The following is a 20,399-nucleotide window of genomic DNA, read 5'->3' on the forward strand; positions in this document are numbered from 1 at the left end:
ACCTATTCTACACTCTTGGAAGAGTATTTTATTAATTCTTATATACTTATTACTAAGTAAATAAAGAATCATATTGACTTATGAAAAATGGCATAGATTTTTCATAGTATTAAATGATTTACAGTAATTTATACTAATTTACTTTTACACTTTCTATAAGTTATACAAATGAACACTGCTGCCTTTGATACTCTAACAAAATATTTTCGCTTTCAATCTTATACAAGTATTTCTTTCATACATTACTACATATTTAGGGCAACAAATAAACGAATAGAAACTAAGAATAAATTGACAATTATATCTTTAAATCATTAAATACTTCATTTTATCTTTTCACTATCAATAAATCATTTTGATCCCTGAGATACACATCCCAACTAATGTACAGTAATGCATTGTCTGATAAAAATTTGGTTTTTGCAGTCAAGCTGAGGATGGTTCAATACGATTTTTTGTAAGAATTTGGCAGTGTTGATCCAGACGCTTGATTGTTTCAGACAGCTGAGCATTTTCTACATACAATTCCTTAGTTAAAAAATCGGCTTTCGTTAATTTTTCATTCTAAAAAAGAAATATTAATTTTATTGAAAACTTAAATAAAGCTATTTAAAAATTATTTGTGTATATAAAGATAATAATGAATTATTAATCAATACTATATATATATGTTTCTATTTGGAATCAATATATTTTCGTAAAATAACAATTAGAAAATATATATTCAAATTATAAAAGAATGAAATACACTATAACAGGTATTCTAATAATATAAAAAAATTTATACTTCTTTTTATTAAAATTAAAAAATTTAGTTTAAATTTATTAACTAAAAGTAACACTTTTTAATTTCATATATTTGTTTTTTATACGTTAGATGTTCAAATTTTAATGTAAAAACAATAATCTATAAATATGATATAGCCATGTCATTAAAGATAATATACCTGCTCTTTGTTTAATTTTATTTGCTCATTAAGTTTTTCTTCAGTTGTTTTGATAACAAATCGTAAATTTGATGTTTCTAGAAGATGTTGTTTCCACATTCCTATATAACATTTTAAAATAATTACATCAGTTCAAAATGTATGTAATTTAAATTATTAACAATGATTAAATATATGAAAATAAATTGTGATTTCATATTCATAATAAAATTTATCTTCCAGATATTTATTGATGGTGTCTAAGCATTTTAAATAATACAATACAAAAAATGTATGTTAACATTTAAAATTAGTTCTGAACAAAAATTTAGCTATAGATAGAGAAAAATATGTTAATACGTATTTATATGCATATAATATTATTATTTATGATTATGAACTATTGCAATATTATAAATTTTAGATTATAAATTTTATTTAAGACAACACTGTACCTTGTAGAATTCGCTCATTATCTTTTTGCTGAGTTTGATAGAATATTTGAAAATATTTATGCTTCTGTTCTTGAAGACATAACTTTGCACACAAATTAGACAAATGATCTTCAGTGCCAAGGTGATAAATATGATTTGTATTTACATTCCTAAGGCTCCGCAGTTTCATAATATCTTGTTTAAGTTTTTCCTTCTCTTTAATAAGATTACTGTACTCGAGGTTGATATCTATTAGTTTTTTATGACTACAATGTTTTTCTTTGTCCTCGGTTTTTCGACTCTTTCGTTTATCTCGATGTTGTTGTTGATGTTGAGTATCAATACAGCAATTACAATTACTTTGCGCCATTAATTTATGGCACTATACATTCATAAAAATACATATAAAATTTTTTTAAAATAGCTAAAAACTGGCATAATAATATATATATTTTTTTAACAGGATAAAAATATTTTTAAAGTGTATTGAATGAATAAATTATAATCAAAATAATATAAAAATATAATTTTTTACAATTATTTTATTATTTATTACTTAGAAAAATGAAATATAGTAGATTAATTATACATAAAATATAAAATCTAAATTAGAATGATATACCTGTACTTATAAATTTGGAGGAGATATATATATATATATATATATATATATATAGAGAGAGAGAGAGAGAGAGAGAGAGAGAGAGATTGAAATAAAAACATTTATTAGCAATTATTATTAGCGATATTAGCAGTTCCCAATGTTTTCTAAAGCGTAAAAATTGAGTATATTTGATTTATCAAAGAGCAGGGACAAGAAGAAAGTTGGAAGGAGAAAATACAAAACAAAGAATAAATTCTATCACCACCTCTAATTTATAATTCACTTTTTTTAGAGGGATGTACTACACAGGTAATAGTAATAACTTCAATTGTTAGAACAATTTGATAGATTACTTTCATCATTTTAGATGATAAAAGTAGCTGTTGTTTGCTTCTGCCTTATTCTATTTTAAGAATTACAAATATATATATATTTATATATCCTTATAAAAACTTCTTTTAAAAATCTTTATCCTTATACAAAACTTATAATACAATATTATATAAAAATAATAAACAAGAAAAAATATAATATACCTGTATACAGTAACACGTTGAACGCAATATTGTTTTTTTCAATAACTGTGAATTATTCTTATAAGAACTGTCAGTATCCATAGCCCCATTCTTCAAATATAAATCCATCTGTTCATCAGGAAATTGTACCGAGAAATCTGTGAGTGACGAAGAATTTTCACTACGCAATTTTGTATTGAGCTCTTCGATTTCGCGACATTTCTTCGCTAGCTCACTCTGAGCATTAGATCGCCAACGTTCAAACTCTTCCTCGAGATCCTGATACTGCTGTTCAAGGTTAATCCGTTCTTCAATAGGTGAAAGTCTACCATCATCTCGCGATTTATCACCCGCATTGAATTGTTCTTCATATTCGGCCATTTTTGATATTAATTCCGCAAACTTTTCGTCACTTATTTTTTGTTCTTGCTCGACGCTCTTCTTCAAGCTTCGCCGCCCAGTAATCTTCGCATTGCTCGTACTCAGCTTTCAACATCTCTAAACTTTTTTCTAATTCACTACACCTGATTCATTATTATTTTCTTTATTAAATATTGAAGCATTTATAACTAAATTATATTTACCGAATGATTAAAAAAGTTTTTTTTTTAATATTACATCTTAATAGACATTTATTCAATATATTAATAGAATATAATTTACCCAAGTTACTCTTATATTTATTGATAAATAAACTATCAGATTAAATACAGAATTGACAATAATATATATAAATGTGTATTATTAAGCATATTAAAAAGAATAAATGTTTTATTGCAAGGAATCTATTCTTTGCTTAGTTATCTATTTCTTTTTTATTATAATAATACACTAAATATAAATTTTCATTATTAATGTGTCATTAGTGTTATAAATTATAAGCATTTTAAACTTTTGATCGTAAATGTTTTATTTCTATTTTAAATAAACCATTATAAAAATATATATAATATTTTGTTTTATTCTAATTAATTAAATACTATATTTAAACTTCCTAAATTTTATGCAATTTTCAAAAATTTTTATTTTATTCGTACCTGTCAACTAACTGTTTTTTTTCAGTTATATGCTTTGATTCTTCTTCTCTCAGTAACTCAGTAGCTTCAATATTATGCTTTCTTATATCCAAATTATTAATAACACTTGCTTTACAAATGCTTTTATCTCTTTCCAATTCTTTTCGTGGTGGATAATCTCTCAACCCAGACAATTTATTTTTGATGATACATTTCATCTCCATATTATCGAGATTACCATCCGGTACATTATGCGTTGTATCATCACTGTTAGAGATTCTTTTATAATGCTTGAGTTTTTCATTTCTAGTGATAATTAAGTCTCGACATGATTCACTTAAGTGTTGATTGTTTTTAACTTCTGCTTCTAATTAAATTAAACAATGAGTTACTATTTATAAATTAAAAAAATGAAATTATATAAATTACAATTAATAAATATATCATAATTATGAAACTTATCTTTTATTTTAATAAAAGATATTTAATTATAGATGGAAGCTAAATTTAGCATATTTAGTGTGAATAATATACGAAAATGTGATATATAAATATTATAAATATAAAATGAGATTTAATTTAGTCTTTATACCAATCAAAATGAATATATTTCTTAATTTAAATCATAAATTTAATTTCAATTATTTTATAAATTATGTCAAATTTAAAACACTCAAAATTAAAAAAAATATATTTATTAATATTATTAATTAATATGTCAAATTAACTTGTATTTTCAAAAAGTATTAATATTAAGTAGTCGTTGAAATATACTAATTAAATAAAAATTATTGTGTTACCTAGTTCATTTGCTAGATTTTTTAAATGTTTTTTTTTTTTTGTAAATTTTGGTGTTGCTGTTATTTCCAATACATTAGATTGATAAAATTCTAATTCACTAATCAAAGAGGATACTTCGTTTCGAAGTACAGAACACTCCGTACAGAATTTTGCGCTAGTAAGAAAATTTCTAAATTCTTGAATAATTTCCGTTAATTTATTAATACTATTACTATTACTACTCTCATATTCAACAACTTTATATTTAACCACATTTGTTACTTTATTTGTTTTAGAATTATCCGAATACTGATATTGTTGTTGCTTGTCTTCATCTTCTGTATCACTTATTTCTGTTGTTGGAATACTAATTAAACCTGTTATTAATTAAATAAATTTTTTTAAATAGACCGATTTTTTTTAGATAATTTGTAGTACTTTATTTTATATAAAACATTGTTAATATTTAATTTGAGTAAAAAATAATTCCATTTTAATTTAAGTATTTTAAAAGCAGGATTCATAATATACGCAATTACTTTAATAATTAATAATTTAATTGATATTAATTTAAATTTAATTTTGTATATTGCTTATTCCAAATATTTGAAAGTCATTTCAAGTCATTATGGAAATAGTTAGTGCTTTTCAAATATTTTAATACATAACTTCAATTGAGATATAAAGAAGTATAAAATAATACCATAATTTTCATCTGATATTGTAGATCTTATTTCTACACTGGACACAATACTTTTCATATCATCGTGATGTTTTAATATTTCTAATTCAATTGTAAGCTCATCATTATGGTCTCTTAAGATTTTTGTCTCCGTTTGGAGATGCTTAATATCAGACATTAATTTAGAAAGTTGTTCATTTTCTCTTGTTTCAATGCTTTCTACCTATGTAATAAAAAAATACATGTCTATTAATTGAAATCACATACTTACATTATATTAGTATCATAATCACTCTTAAATAATAATACCTTAAACTATAATATATACAAAATGAAGTGAACGAAGGATGTATTCAATTAGTAAAATATGGAAAAAATCCAATCTAATTATTTATTTACAAGTTTTTAACATATTTATAGAAAAATATTTAAGTTTTTAATAATGCATACAATTTTAATTTTAAACTAAAGTTTTAAATAAAAAAAAATAAAATTTTAAACTAAGTTTATACAAATACAATTAAATAATATAAATATAAATTATAAAAAATAAAAAAAACAAATAAATTCAAAATACATCGAACTATAAACAATATTTTCAATTAAATATCTCACTATACTACGAATCTACTTAACTTTGAAATACTCAGAAAATAAATTAAATGAGTATTTCATATAAAAAAAATTAAAGACGATAAATGCATTGGAAATCCTTGGTTTAGTTATAATGCCTAAATGATACCTAAATTATATATACTTTGGTAAATCGACTAATTTTTAAAGTAGATAAAATTCAATAAAATGCCAATTTACAATTACTACATTAATCTATTGAGCTTCGTAAGTCAAACTTATAAATCTTTTCAAACGGAAAATTTCATGAGTATTATGTGGATTTTTTTTTATTCTTGTGGAAGCAGGATTCAACTTTTTTTAATAATATTCTCCCTTAATACTTTATAGAAAATTAGTAAACGGAACATATTTATTAACTCTATTACTTTAAAATACTTATAAGTATCGAAATGTATTTTACTTGAAAATTTTTATAAGAAATCAAACTTGGTGTTTCTTAAATAAGAAGGTTTATTATATTTTATAATATAGTGTTATTTTTAAAAATTAAAAAATATAACAATGAGGAAATTAAAACTGGCTTTCTCATAAACTATGTAGAATTGAATATAAATCAATAAGTAAAAATCAGGAAATCATAATTTAAACATTAATATATGTTTTATTTCCAATACCAAAATATTCGATAAAATGTTCGATAAAATGCATATATATATATAATAGGAGTTATACGAAAATTATATTGGCAAAAATGTGTTATAGTATATCAATAATGTAAGTATTATGATATATTTTGTACTATATTGTTTTGCATATATAAATGTAATCATTAATTTCAATTATTTTAATTTAATAATTCAAAATTTTAATAAAGATATTTAAGGAACAAAAAATATTTATAAGTATTTATAATCGGTATGAAGACATGTTTAGAAAAATCAAACAGACAAAAATATTTGATATTGCATATTATATTTTGACATTAGATATTGAACTCTGAATTAAAATTAAATTTTTAAAAGTTATGCAGCAACATTGATATTTATGTATACATTAACGGTGGATAATTTACGATAGCCTGACATTTCCTTGTCTCAAACCTACTATAACTACGTAGCTTTAAAATCTACCAAGCCTATAATGAAGAGAAAATATTTATACTTCAATATATTAACTACATGTGATAAATTGTACTATAATTTGTAATAAGGTGAAATTATTATATAATAATAATAATATGAAATCGTAACATTGTTAATATTTTTAATAATAAAATCTAATGTAATTCTCAGATTTCCGAATGCATTATCTTCTTTCTTATCTAGAAAAATACATAATTACTACATTGCACAAACCGTATTTGGTAATTTTATTTACAATTTTATATTTTATGATTTCTTATAATTAATTCGTTAAATTTTTCATTTCTCCAATATTATAATTTTATATATGTATATGTCTAAATAAATTAAATTTTGTTTTAAATTTTCTTAATATATTATTAATGCTTTGTTTTTCATATTATTTTAAAAAGATAACAATTTTTAAAATATTTATTTACTTAATTTTATTTAATGCTAATGAAAATTGAAAATATATATATATGAGTGTGTGCGCGCATGTGCGCGCACGCGGGCGTGTGCTTATATAAAACTATGAAAATTATGATATTCATATATTTATAAATTCATATACTTGCACAAATTTATTACTCAGTTTTAATGTATTAAAGAAAATAATATATTATAATATTTTAAATAAATTGAATCAAATATGCACTGTAAAAGGTCGATTAATAGATATTGCTTTAAATACACACATATTCATATTAATGGACCTATATATATGTTAATATTCATTATAACAATAATTGTTTTAGTATATATAAATACAATTTTTGTTTAATATATTTTTTTTAAATTACCATTTCGACCAATTACATTTTAATTATTAAATATTAAAAAAATTTTATATATTAAAAATAAATAATTAAATAACGAGATATAAATAATAATCATAACGTGCTACTAAAAAAATTAGACTTAAAAACGCAATCGTTTTGTTACGAAAAAAATTTAAAAAAAATTAATATTAATATTTACAGAATGTTTATTAAATTCGCTTCATTTAATCAATATTTTTTATAATACGAAACATATATAATTAAATGTAATATAAACTATTAAAAAATAATTATAGAATCTTATAATTTTGCTACTTTTATATGTATTTTTATTTAATTTAAACTTTTGTAAAAATTTCCTTTTTTTAAATGTTAAAATATAAATTGTATTTCAAAATTTGAAATTAATATAAATAAGTGTGTTATTTAAAGAGGGCTTATCAATTTTCAGCATTTCATTATGACACATAATGTTCAACCAGGATGAAATTTCAACGAATCAACGAACGAAAAACGTATACAATTGTATTTAAATTTTCTTCTTAAAATACAAAAAGAAGAAACATGTTTTAATTTTTTTATTAACAAAAGATCAAAAAATGAATTTTAATAAATCCAAATCGAATATTCATTTTCATATTTCATTTTTACTTTGTTTTGTTAATTGTTAAAATAATATTTAAAAGACAAGAAATATTATTTAATAATAAAAACACTTTTATAATTCAATCTAACCTGATCTTGTGCAACTGCCAATTGTCGAATCTGCAATGAAAGTTGACCATTACAAGCTTCAAGCTTCTTAATCTCTTCATTTTGATTCTGATTTTCAGTTTCTAGTAATCTAAGATCCTGTAATACCGTCGTCAGTTCATCTCTGATTCTTTGCTCTTCAAATTGAGATGAAAGCAATTGCTCTTCTAATAATCTTAAACCGCTCGAACTGCGTTCACGTTCGAGGTGCAGTTGTTTTGTTAGTTCTTTAAGTGCTTCAGTATGTTTAATATCTAACTGTCGGAGTTGTTCCTGGCGAGATTTATCCATGCGTATTTGATGTTCGTCGATTTCTTGGGCAAAAAGATTTGCTCTTTCATTCGCTTCATTGATGTCTGCGCGCAACTTGTTACGTTCACAGTATAGATGCTCCACGGAAATACTAACAAATAAATTTGTTAAAACAAAGAACGTTCCTATTGATTTTTAATTATGAAAATTTGAAAATAATGTTGTGTCAATTAAATAGTTGAATTAGAAAAAGTTGATTATATTAATTAAATAATTTCAAACCTATTTATGCATTTAATTAATTAATATCTTAAACATATTTAAAGTAAACCCATTGTTAATGAAAAAATCAAATTAAATTCATTTGATTCATAATGACATATCAAATTTATTTATGTATTATTTAATTAATAAAACTTATTGTAACATACGAAATAACATATAAACATATTTATTTGATTTGTTTTGTGTTTCGATATTTCCCTCTTCCAAAAAAATAATAACAATAAATAGTCAATTCATGAATAATATATTCTTTTCTGAACAATGTAGTAAAAAAAAAATAAGACTATGTAAATTGAAAAATATGTTTTTAACATTTTAATAGATAAATTTAATCGATAAATTCAAGAATTAATAATTGTGAACCTGAATTTAACATTGAAACACTGATCCAAACAAAAAATTGTGCAATTAATAATTCTATACACAATTTAAAAAATATTTATATGGCTGTAATAAAATTATAAACAATTACATTAAAAATTTATTCAGACATTTCAATAAATTCCTATAAGTATTAAAATGTCCAATTTTTAATGAAATTTATAATATTCAATACTAATAATGATTGAAAACTTTACCTAACACCATATATATTTCAGTGCCAGAAATGTTTTTATCTTTCTACCATGCACACATTTGTCCACAAAATAATGTATATGTAATAGATTTTTGAAAATAACAATAATATTATGTTGAGAATAACTTAACATTGTAGAAATGCAGTTCAAGTTTTCGACTGGCTTAACAGCAATGAAAAGAATTTTGTAAATTGTTTTTCTTAGTCAATCTAGTGTTCTTCTTTACCTTTTATCATAATAATGTCAAATATTTGTTAGTATGCGAGTTGAATTTCAATTATATGAGTTCATTTAACTTACCCGTAAATTACTTTATCTACAAAAAGGGGCTATGCTTAATAATGGGCCACTTAACTAGGCACGTCGAATTTTCAATTTTTACGAGTCTGCCCCTATACCCTCTCTTCTTCTTTTTTGTATGCTATACGACAAAGTGAGTAAATAAAATTAGAAATAACAAAAGTATAAAAAGAGAAAAATGAATAAGCATTAAAATTTTAAAAATACTTTGAAATTTAAGAGAATATTGAAAAGAATTAAGTTTTAATGTTAACCCGAGTAATCGCGAAGAAATATAATATAAAATACTAACAAGTATTTATAAATAGCTACAGACGCGAATTATCTTAAATAACAATGATATTGAAAGCAATAAGTAATTACAAATAGCTCCAAATAATAACAAATAACTGTTAATATTTGAGTTTGATATATTTCTATGATGTAACAAATAAAAAATGTACATTAAAAAATATAAATATTTCTATTGTCAGTTTTATGACTGAACATGAGAAACTATATTTATTATTGCAAAGTACATCCTCAGTATATTAATTGTACAATAAACATTATTCTATATATATATACATTAAAAGTCAACTATACAATTGTACGATAGAAGTCGAATTAACGTAAGTACAGTAGTTTCACACGCGGTCTTAACTTTTTCTGCTAAGAATGATTATACTTCCCACACAAAACTACTTGATCGACAAGCTAGTAAGAAGTCACATTTATATCGGTCAGACAAGTAGTCAGTATTAAAATAACTTAAAAAAATAAAATTTGGTAGTCAGATACAGATAAAAATAAAAAGTCTGCTACGTATCAGAAACACAAAAAGTAACAAAACTAATAATAATAATAATATGACCTCTTAAAAAAAAAAACAGATTCAACAGCTTTAGAGAAAAAAAGGAGAGTTAATTTTGAAATTTATAAATACAACGGTATACTTCTTATAAGAGATTATCGGTTAATTTTCTTTCTTAATCATAAATTAATTAATATTTGTATTATATAATTATTTTGTAAAACAAATATATCTCATTTGATTATATTTGACTATATATATTGTGTTTTTAATTCTATTGCACTATGTATGTAAGTATTCACATACATATGTGGACACAATCCCTTTCTCTTCTGTATATGAATATAAATAATTAATAAAATATAACCTTTGAAAATTCTTTTTTACAAAACAATAAATTATGAATTTATAAAAAATAATGCATATAATAATACATAATTATAAGGATCTAATTTTTTTATTATATATATTTGGATATATATAAATACATAAATTAAAAACTAAAATTTATTGAAATTATAAATAAGATCATACTAAGTCGAAATAAATATATAAATATCTATTATTGTAATATTTTAAAATTAATTTCTAAAAAAAATTATCAAATAATTTTTAAACTCTATGTTTAAAAAAAAACATAAGTATTTACACCTCAAGACAATATAATTAGTATTTATATAAAATATAAATATAAATACTATTAATAATTCTTGCTATTTTAATTATATTATAACTTTAAAGCATACATACAGGTTAAATATCCAATCATTTCTTAAAATAAACCTTATTCTACTGATATAATTTAATGTTAAATATATTTCTTCAATTATTAAATATTTACTTTTTATTTAGTATTATATGATAATATTAGAAAGCTAAAAATAGTTTTTGGCATTGAAATTATATGGTAAATTATTCTTAATAAGCAAATTATAAAGATCTAATCTTTATATATATAGATTGAATTGCTATTTTTCTAAAATATTTCATTTTCATTAAAAAAAATTTATATATTGTATATAGTATAATTTTTTGTAAAATAAATATTGTGAATTACTTTAAGTTTTTAACTTCCTCTTGATAAACCGTTAAAGTTCCTTTTAATAAACGTACATATTCTTCTACACTTTCTGTATGAGATTCATTATGATATAGTTTTAGCTCTGATGATAAAGCATTTAATAAGTCAATAAGATTAATTGTTGGGGCATCAAATCCTAAGTCAAGCAAAAGCGAATTAGCTTCAGACACTCCAGTTACTTCCCATAAGTCAACTATGACACTTCTTAACATGTATCTATTTTAAATAAAATTTATTTTTACAATTAATTTATAAATAAAAGTAATTCTATTATATTTTTAACTTAACAATAATAATAATTAATATATCACAAATATTTTTACCCAGAATGATCATAAACAAATTGTTTACAACAATCTGACTTAACGTGATCTCCATGTAAATAAGTAGACCAATTTACATTTGTTTGTTCCAATAATGTATTATTGGTACTTTGAAAAAAATGTAAAAATTCTTCAAGATTAATTAAACCATCACAATCTATATCAAGTTTTTTAAAAATAAGTTCAATTGTCTAAAATCAGATAAAGATATAAATTTTTTAATGATTATTTAGATAAATATAAAGTTATTTGCATAAAAACTAAATTTTATTAAATTACAAATAATTCTAATTATTATTAAATTTTATACAATATTGATATTAAATAAATTGCTAATAAAAATATTATATTTTTCATTTTAAAATTAGTAATTAATGTTTCTTAAATAATTATTTTATATGCAAATATTTCTGAGTATTAAAATAATAAAAAAATGATTTTAATTTTTTATACAAAATATTAACTTACTTGCTTAGGAAGAACAAATCCCCTATTACAAAAACTATTTATTTCTTCTAATATCAGAGAATTCTGATTACTCCATGTTTCTTGTCTTTGTTGACTACAATTTTTGTCTAAATTAAAAGCATACATTAAATAGAATTTTTGTAATGATTATTAATTGAGGAAAATATTTAGCAGTTTAGTTAAAAAATAATATAAAAAAGAAAATTATATATTTGAAAACATAATTTCAAATGTTAACATTATTAATCTATTAAGTTTCTAAAAAATTATGTTAAAATTTCAAAGTGAATTTATTGAATATTTTATATACATAACAAAACTAAAATATAATATATAAAATTTGTTAAAGTGCATAATAATTTTTACAATATATAGAAGGTTTTGATTTAAAATTACTTTTATTTTAAACAGCTATATAGATATTTTAATCGCTTGATTAAAATTACTGTGAAGACATAGATCTTGAATAATAACAATTTTAAAGTAAATAATATAGATTCACAATATATACCTATTTGAAGTTGTTGACGTTTCATGGCCTCTACTTGTTTCTTTTCTATTGATTGATGACTATATAATGTACACATTGTGTTGTTATTATATGTTTCTGATTCAGTATGAACTTCTTTTTCTGGCCTATTTGTTGGTACCTCTTGTGACTTACCTAATAATGCAAGAAAACTGTTTCTAAATTCATAAAATGTAATTGTTCTCTGAAACACATTTATATCAAGTAACTCAAATATTGCATCTCTATGATTTTCTTCTAGTTCAAGTTTGCTGCAAAGTATTAATAGGCCTTTTTTATCTAATTCATTTTGCCCATCTCCTAGACAGCTCTTAAAGACGGCAAAAAGTTGCTGCTCATGTGGATCACTAAGTTCTTCTTCCATTTCATACCAATTTCTAATTATTTATATAAAAGTTAACTTCCAGAATACCTGTTGATTCATTCATTAAAAAGATTAATTAGAATCCATAAATTAATTTTAAAACTATTAACTTTGATAATATCTTGATATATTCCTAAATATATTTAATATCTTTCATAAAAATAATAAAATGATGGAAGTAACTAATATTCAATATTCAATTACTAGTATTATTAATTTTAAAATTAAATTATACTGTCAAGATTCAGATAAAACAATAAAATTAGTGTAGAAAAAGCTTTAGCATATTCTTTATGAATATAAATAAATAAAAAAATTAAAAATTCAGTAAATATTACTATCGTGTAAATTTAAATCAATATTATTTAAAAAATATATATATATATATATAATAAACAAATATATATACTATTTCAATTAATTTTAATATCTTTATTAAATTAATTTATCTTGATAATATATTTACTATAAATTTAACTTAAATATAATTATTTAAATTCCTAATTATTTGTAAATATTCTATTCTTTAATATTGTAATATTACATATTTATATTTTTGCCACATTCATGCAAGAAAACAAATTTATAAAATTATTAACATTTATTATTATAACTGTAAGAATAATCATAAAACTTCCACATTATTTCAAATATCACAAGTAATACTGAATGTTAGTAAACAACTTTAGGATACTATAGCTTTACCAAACTATTCTAGAAAAGAAGTTTTTGGATTAATAATAACATATTAATGTTATTAGTTTTTGGATTAATAATAACATGTTATTATTCATTGTATATTCAAAATAGTAAAAGGCAAGAAAACAAATATTATTTTAGCTTTATCAATAAATTACAAATATTTAATAGAGAAAAGGAGTGTTTTAAATATTTAATAACCTTAAAAAAATAATCCTATAATAATTTTTAAAACACATTCCAGAATTCCAGAAAACAGATTCCAGTAAAATATCCATATATATATATATATATATATATATATATATATATATATACTTCTATTTTTTATACCATATTAAAATATAAAAATTAATACGACTCAAACAATGAAAATTAAATATTCATATGTTTACTCTTGAAAAATATTTTTAATATCATCCACACCTTCCTTACTTAAAGTAATTAGTCGTTTTAAAAATATGTATATATATATTATTTTTTTACTTGAGAAGTTCCTCCAAAAGAGAAAGAAAATTGATACTAATATCTTCATACAAGAATGCGCAGAACTTCACAAAATATTTAGCATGTTTTCAAAGCCCGCATTAATATTCTCGAATATCAGCTGATTTTCAAAATCTTATTATACAATACAAACAAAATGCTACTATTAATCGTACTGACAAACATCGCTATTAATCTTTTATATATAATAAAACACTAGCATACAGTTACTAATTTAATAAAGAGTGAATACTTTATTTTCCAACATGCAATTTAGTGGCAGTTCTATACCAATCACGCTCCAATGGTTCATTAGACATCAATTTACTTCCTAAAGAGGACGCGAAGAAGATCTTTATTTTACGCGGTGCAATTGAAATATTTCATTTTATTTTAATATTTTTTTTATTTTAATTGATTCTTTTTATGTTCTCTGCTTTTTTATCGATTCTTTATCACAGTAATAATTCAAGTTAATACACAACCTAGTAAAATAATATATCATTTGTACAATTTATTACAATTCATGTAATACAATATATAATACATTTATACAATCAAATAAATAGTATTGAAAATTATTTAGTTAATATTACGATAGAATGTACTATTATTATTTTTCATTGTATGAATAATTATTATTTATATTATTTCAGGTTGCCACTTACAGTATATAATTATTTATACATTATTCTTTTCAACTTAGTTAATATTTAACTTATGTTTATTTTTTAGATATACAGTAATAAAAGAATTTTCCAATGTTAAATAAATATTAAATATTTTTTATTTTTATTGGTTTTATTAATTTTGTTATGAAATTTTTTTATTTCCTGCACGAAATAGGTAAACATTGTTATTGGCTAGCATAATGTTTTTTCTCCTATATTTATTATTAAACAGTTTAGAATATTTGTAAATAATATTGTTATTAATAAGCTAATTTATTTCGAAATAAAATGTGAACTACAAATTTCTTATCTTTTTCTATTAAATATGTTTATTTGAAATATTGGGAACGCTTTTTTCTTTATTCAGTATAATGCAATAATAGAAATTTCTTTAATTTTTCAAAAGTAAGTCACCAACTGATGGTTTTACTATCTATATTATGTATTTGATTATCACTGCGAACTCAGAGTGAAAAAAGCTGTTAAAGTATTTTACTCTACTACTTTTTTAAATGCAGTATTTAATATTATGCATGCAGTAAAATAGAATCTTATTGAATACTAAAAATTAATACTTTATATTATTAATATATACATCAATTTATTAATTTATACATTAATATATCCATAAATTTATTAATTTATACATTAATATATCCATAAATTTATTAATTTATACATTAATATATCCATAAATTTATTAATTTATATATTAATATATCCATAAATTGATATAATAGGTAAAAAAATATTGATCTAAAAAACCAAAATCTGCATGTAATAATGATTTCTTGTTTTCCAAGATGATATTACATTTTCTTTAGTACCATAGAAAGATTTTCCAAAGTTAAAATAAAAGTTAAATAATTTAATTAACATTATAATTGATGAAACTTCAGTATCTATATTTTATTTAGATTATGATAAACTCATCTATAATAATTGTTATCTATATAATAATGATACGCTGTCGTCCAAATTATTAATTCTTCTATAGAAGACTCCGAAAATGCCATTTGTATAGTTGTTTAAATAAGCATTATTTTAAGGTCTTTAAGGCCGTAGGCAAGAGAATACAATGCTATTTTAATTGAATATCAATTAAGAAAATTTCAATAATTTGAATTATTTTCTTCTTACATCGGTATTTTAACGAAGGGCATTTTTTTCTTCATACCTTAATGCGATATTTATTAAAATAAAGGTTTTAAAATCAACATTTTTTTAAATAATATTGAATTGCTTAACTTACGTTAAATAACTACAAAATCATATAAGATTTTTATTGGTATATTACAAATAATATATAGAAAGAGGAAATTAAATATTTGAAGTATACAAATGTATATTAGATTAGTTGATTAATGAAGATAATGAAGTTAAATACACAATCCTACCAAAAACATGCTTTTATTAAGATAAAAACGTATATCACATGGATCATTGTAAGCGATCTATTCAAAACTATTTATTGGATTTAAAACAATTTTTAAATAAAAAGGATGCAAATTTATCAATACGAGTAGTATATTTCTTATTAATAAATTATTTTATTTTATTAGTGGATTCATGACATTTCTAAATTATATCAATAGATTATTATATATTTTTTTAAATTACTATTGTAAAATAAACGAAAATATAAGTTCATATGAATTTTAACACAGTTTAACTTCAAGATATTATAATCACTTTAACTATTGTCTTTATGAATATATATGATCACTTTAACTACTGTCTTAAGAATGAATTTATAAATTAAAAACTTTTTATTCTTTAAGGAATTTATTATTTTTCGATAATTTATACTCTAAGCGTAATAGAATCTAATCTGTGGGAATATAAATTACAGTATAATTACAATGAACTGTACTATATTTAGTGTTTAATCCTTCATACGAGAGAAAGCTCACCGTAAAAATAAAATATTTAGTCACTGTATAAATTTTAATTAAAAACGTTTTAAATTACCTTGCATTAAATAATATTCCTTTTAACTCGTATCAAATCTAACTGGACTTTAATCGGATTTTGGAATGTTATTTTTCTTTAATATGCGTAGGTTTTAATATAAACAATGTAAACATAGTGTATTAAATCTCAAAAAAAAAAAATGTTTTTTAATAAGTAATATATTTTCCAATATTCTCCAAATTAAAAAACATACAATCTATAAAAATTTCAGCTTTTTCCATAAGTTATTAAATGAAAAATAAATTTTTTTAATTTCTTCGTTTATCATTTTATTTATTTTAAATCAATACTTCTCATTTCAATCATTTTACTTTTTGCTATAATTCGATATACTTTCTTATTTTTTTTTTCATTCAACTTTATTATTAAAATAATTTCAACGTATGTCTTACAATTTACAATTTAATTGTAATAAAATATTTAGATATTTTTACTTTTTATATTATAATTAATATTATTTATATATTTTATACAATAAATATTTAATATAATTATATTTGTTAAATTAATTATATTTTAATAGTTAACAAGAACTTACTATATTTGAAATTTGGCGCGTTAAAAATAACAGAATCATGCATTTGGGAACGTGCAACAGATAAAATTGAATTATGAATACGAATGAGCTTGGTGTTTTGATATTTGTCTACACAAGTAGAAGTAGTTAATAATAATCGATATTGTGTAGTGCAAATTGATCAGATTTTTTTTGTTTTTGTAACACGTATTTATTAATAATCTAAATGTATCGATTTTTTTACAAAAGTTGATAAATATTTTTAATTCAAAACAAAAATTGAATTTGAAAATGACGACTGCTTTTTATTTAGAACATTACTTGGATAGTAAGTTTGATTAAAGTAACAATATAAAAAATTTTAATTGTAATATCATTTTTACTTAAATGCAAACAGTATTTAATATTGGTGAAGTTCCATATATGTAGTTCAATGAGAAAGTATATTTATGATACACACAAACGTACATTATATAGGTACATATGCGCACCTGTGTCGTATACCTATATATTTTGTTATATAAAAATGGAATATTTAATTCATTAAAAGCTATAGGCATCTCAATCATCTATTCATTTAAATTGCTTTAAGACTTTCATAATTTTTCTATGCTTAATTTTTGTATTATTAAAGCATTGGTAATTCAATTATTGCTATTCGCATATGAAAAATAATTAGTATTATGCAATAGTGTAAAATAAATTTAAAAAATGGTACAAATAAAAAATATAAAAAATATAGTTCTATTACTTTTAAATTATATATAAAATTTCTATTATATATGCATATAAGAAAAGGTGTACAAATATAATTTATTTTGATCTAAAATTATTACTTTTTTTCAATATTTAATAGATTTTGGTAGTTTCAACTATTATAATTATAAATATGATAAAGTTTTATGATAAATATTGTATGTTCCTTGTATAAGTATTATTAATTGATATATTTTTAATTAAATTGTTAATATTATATTTTAATACTTTTAAGGTTTAGAGCATCTTCCTACTGAATTAAGAAGGAATTTTAATTTAATGAGAGATCTTGATGCTAGAGCTCAAGTTTTAATGAAAGATATTGATAAATTAGCTGATGATTATTTAAAAAATATGAAAAAAGAGTCGTCAGATAAGAAAAATGAACAATTAACTCGTATACAAAATTTATTTAATAAAGCAAAAGAATATGGTGATGATAAAGTACAATTAGCAATACAAACTTATGAACTTGTTGATAAACATATACGACGATTAGATTCTGACCTAATGAGATTTGAAGCAGAAATCCAAGATAAAGCATTGAGTAGTAATAGGACACAAGAAGAAAGTGTATCCAGTAAAAAAGGAAGAAAAAAACTTAAAGAAAAAGAAAAACGTAAAAAAGGTAAATAAATAATTTAATATTTTTTAAATATAAACACTTTATATTGATCATTCAATTATATTATATTTTAAGTATTGTATTTAAAATTAATTCAAATTTAACTTATTTGTTTTTAATTAGGTACTGCAAGTAGTGAAGATGAAACAAAAAGCACTAGAAAGAAACAAAAAAAAGGTGGCTCTGTAACATCAACAGTTGTAGCTGGTACAACTAGTAGTGGATCTCAGGGAGATTCAAGCACACTCAGTCATCCAGCTGATGTTTTAGATATGCCTGTAGATCCGAATGAACCTACTTACTGTGTATGCAATCAAGTATCATATGGAGAAATGATTGGTTGTGACAACCCTGATGTAAGTTTACTATTTTATAATATTTATTAAATAAAACATTATTTATCTGTTATTAAAATCAAATATTTTTTCAGTGTGGTATCGAATGGTTTCATTTTGCATGTGTTGGGCTTACAACAAAACCAAAAGGGAAATGGTTTTGTCCAAAATGTACTCAAGATCGAAAAAAAAAGTAAAATAAAACAATGTGGTAATTTATAACAAAAATTTTACTTGACCTAAAGAATTTTTACACTTTATAATAAACTTATAGTGATTAAAATTTTATATCCATTGAACAACAATATATTGTTATATAATATATTGCAATAGTAAAACCAGCCATTAATCTTATTATAATGAAATAGGTAAATTTGTTTATTTAAATAATCTTTATTGAAAAGAAATATTTTGTTTATTTATATAATTTAAAGTTTTTGATGTCTGTTATGTAATTTTATAGCTAATTTGATATTAAAATATAAATTTTTTTCAAATTGAATCATCCAATTAAATTATAATTCATGTATATAATTTAATAAAATTAATTTCTACATTAATGTATATAGGCAAAATATAATTTAAAATTAAAACAGTAATCATTTGAAATCTGAATGTATTTACAGTATTCATTTTAGAAATTAAACAATTAAAAAACAAAATAAGACTAGTACTTTTAAAATAAATAATTTAAAACAATACAATGTAATAGTGATTTTTTTTTTTAAATAATGTGCTTGTGTACCATACATATTTTGTAAGACATTTGATTTTAAAATAAAGTGATTTAACAAAGAAATAAAAAAGAATACAATGTAGAATATTTTGGAAAATCTTCTATTTTGTTTAATATTAGTATATACATGTGTTATATTTTATATAATTCATTAGATTTTAAATGACTTGGGTAAATAATATATATTATATGTAGTTAACTTATTTACAAAATATTTAGAATATACATAGGTAAGGATTTTTAACAAGATTTAGATTAATAAACTTAATTATTATTTTATTTCAATTCTGTAATATTAAATATTATATATAAGTATATAAATTAAACATATTTTGAACATAATATAAGAACAATGTTTAAAATTATAATCATTTTCATTTTACTTATTTTTTAAACTTAAGTATAATGACAAAAACAAATATTTCATAGCTTAAAAGT

General features: G+C 21.1%; 2 protein-coding genes across 3 annotated transcripts; one reads left to right on the forward strand and one right to left on the reverse strand.

Annotated features, from left to right (window-relative positions):
* Positions 1 to 13: 13 nt before the first annotated feature.
* Bsg25D (blastoderm-specific gene 25D) lies at positions 14 to 13,211 on the reverse strand. Its single transcript, XM_011496821.1, is given in 13 exon segments — positions 14 to 564; positions 948 to 1,048; positions 1,382 to 1,742; positions 2,501 to 2,912; positions 2,914 to 3,003; positions 3,517 to 3,862; positions 4,296 to 4,652; positions 4,979 to 5,180; positions 8,172 to 8,592; positions 11,455 to 11,694; positions 11,802 to 11,992; positions 12,270 to 12,376; positions 12,781 to 13,211. Coding segments are annotated over 13 exon segments (3,348 nt in total). The 5' UTR covers positions 13,163 to 13,211; the 3' UTR covers positions 14 to 426.
* Positions 13,212 to 17,745: 4,534 nt separating this feature from the next.
* Positions 17,746 to 19,463, forward strand: Ing5 (inhibitor of growth protein 5). 2 transcript variants are annotated; one of them, XM_011496562.1, is made up of 4 exons: positions 17,746 to 17,837; positions 18,501 to 18,893; positions 19,014 to 19,246; positions 19,321 to 19,463. In XM_011496562.1, the coding sequence occupies exons 1-4, from the start codon at positions 17,801 to 17,803 to the stop codon at positions 19,420 to 19,422; spliced, it is 765 nt and encodes a 254-aa protein (XP_011494864.1). In that variant the 5' UTR covers positions 17,746 to 17,800; the 3' UTR covers positions 19,423 to 19,463. The 2 variants fall into 2 exon arrangements, with proteins under 2 accessions (XP_011494864.1, XP_011494865.1); XM_011496563.1 differs by lacking the exon at positions 17,746 to 17,837 and adding an exon at positions 17,930 to 17,986.
* The last annotated feature ends 936 nt before the right edge of the window (positions 19,464 to 20,399 follow it).

The sequence above is a fragment of the Ceratosolen solmsi genome, unplaced genomic scaffold (genome assembly GCF_000503995.2).
Source record: "Ceratosolen solmsi marchali unplaced genomic scaffold, CerSol_1.0 scaffold29, whole genome shotgun sequence".
Taxonomy (NCBI): Eukaryota; Metazoa; Arthropoda; class Insecta; order Hymenoptera; family Agaonidae; genus Ceratosolen; species Ceratosolen solmsi.

Coding starts and splice junctions, on each gene's coding strand:
- Ing5 (XM_011496562.1), top strand. CDS start 17,801: ATGACGACTGCTTTTTATTTAGAACATTACTTGGATA. Junction 17,838..18,500: donor TTTAGAACATTACTTGGATA/GTAAGTTTGATT, acceptor AATACTTTTAAG/GTTTAGAGCATCTTCCTACT. Junction 18,894..19,013: donor AAAAGAAAAACGTAAAAAAG/GTAAATAAATAA, acceptor GTTTTTAATTAG/GTACTGCAAGTAGTGAAGAT.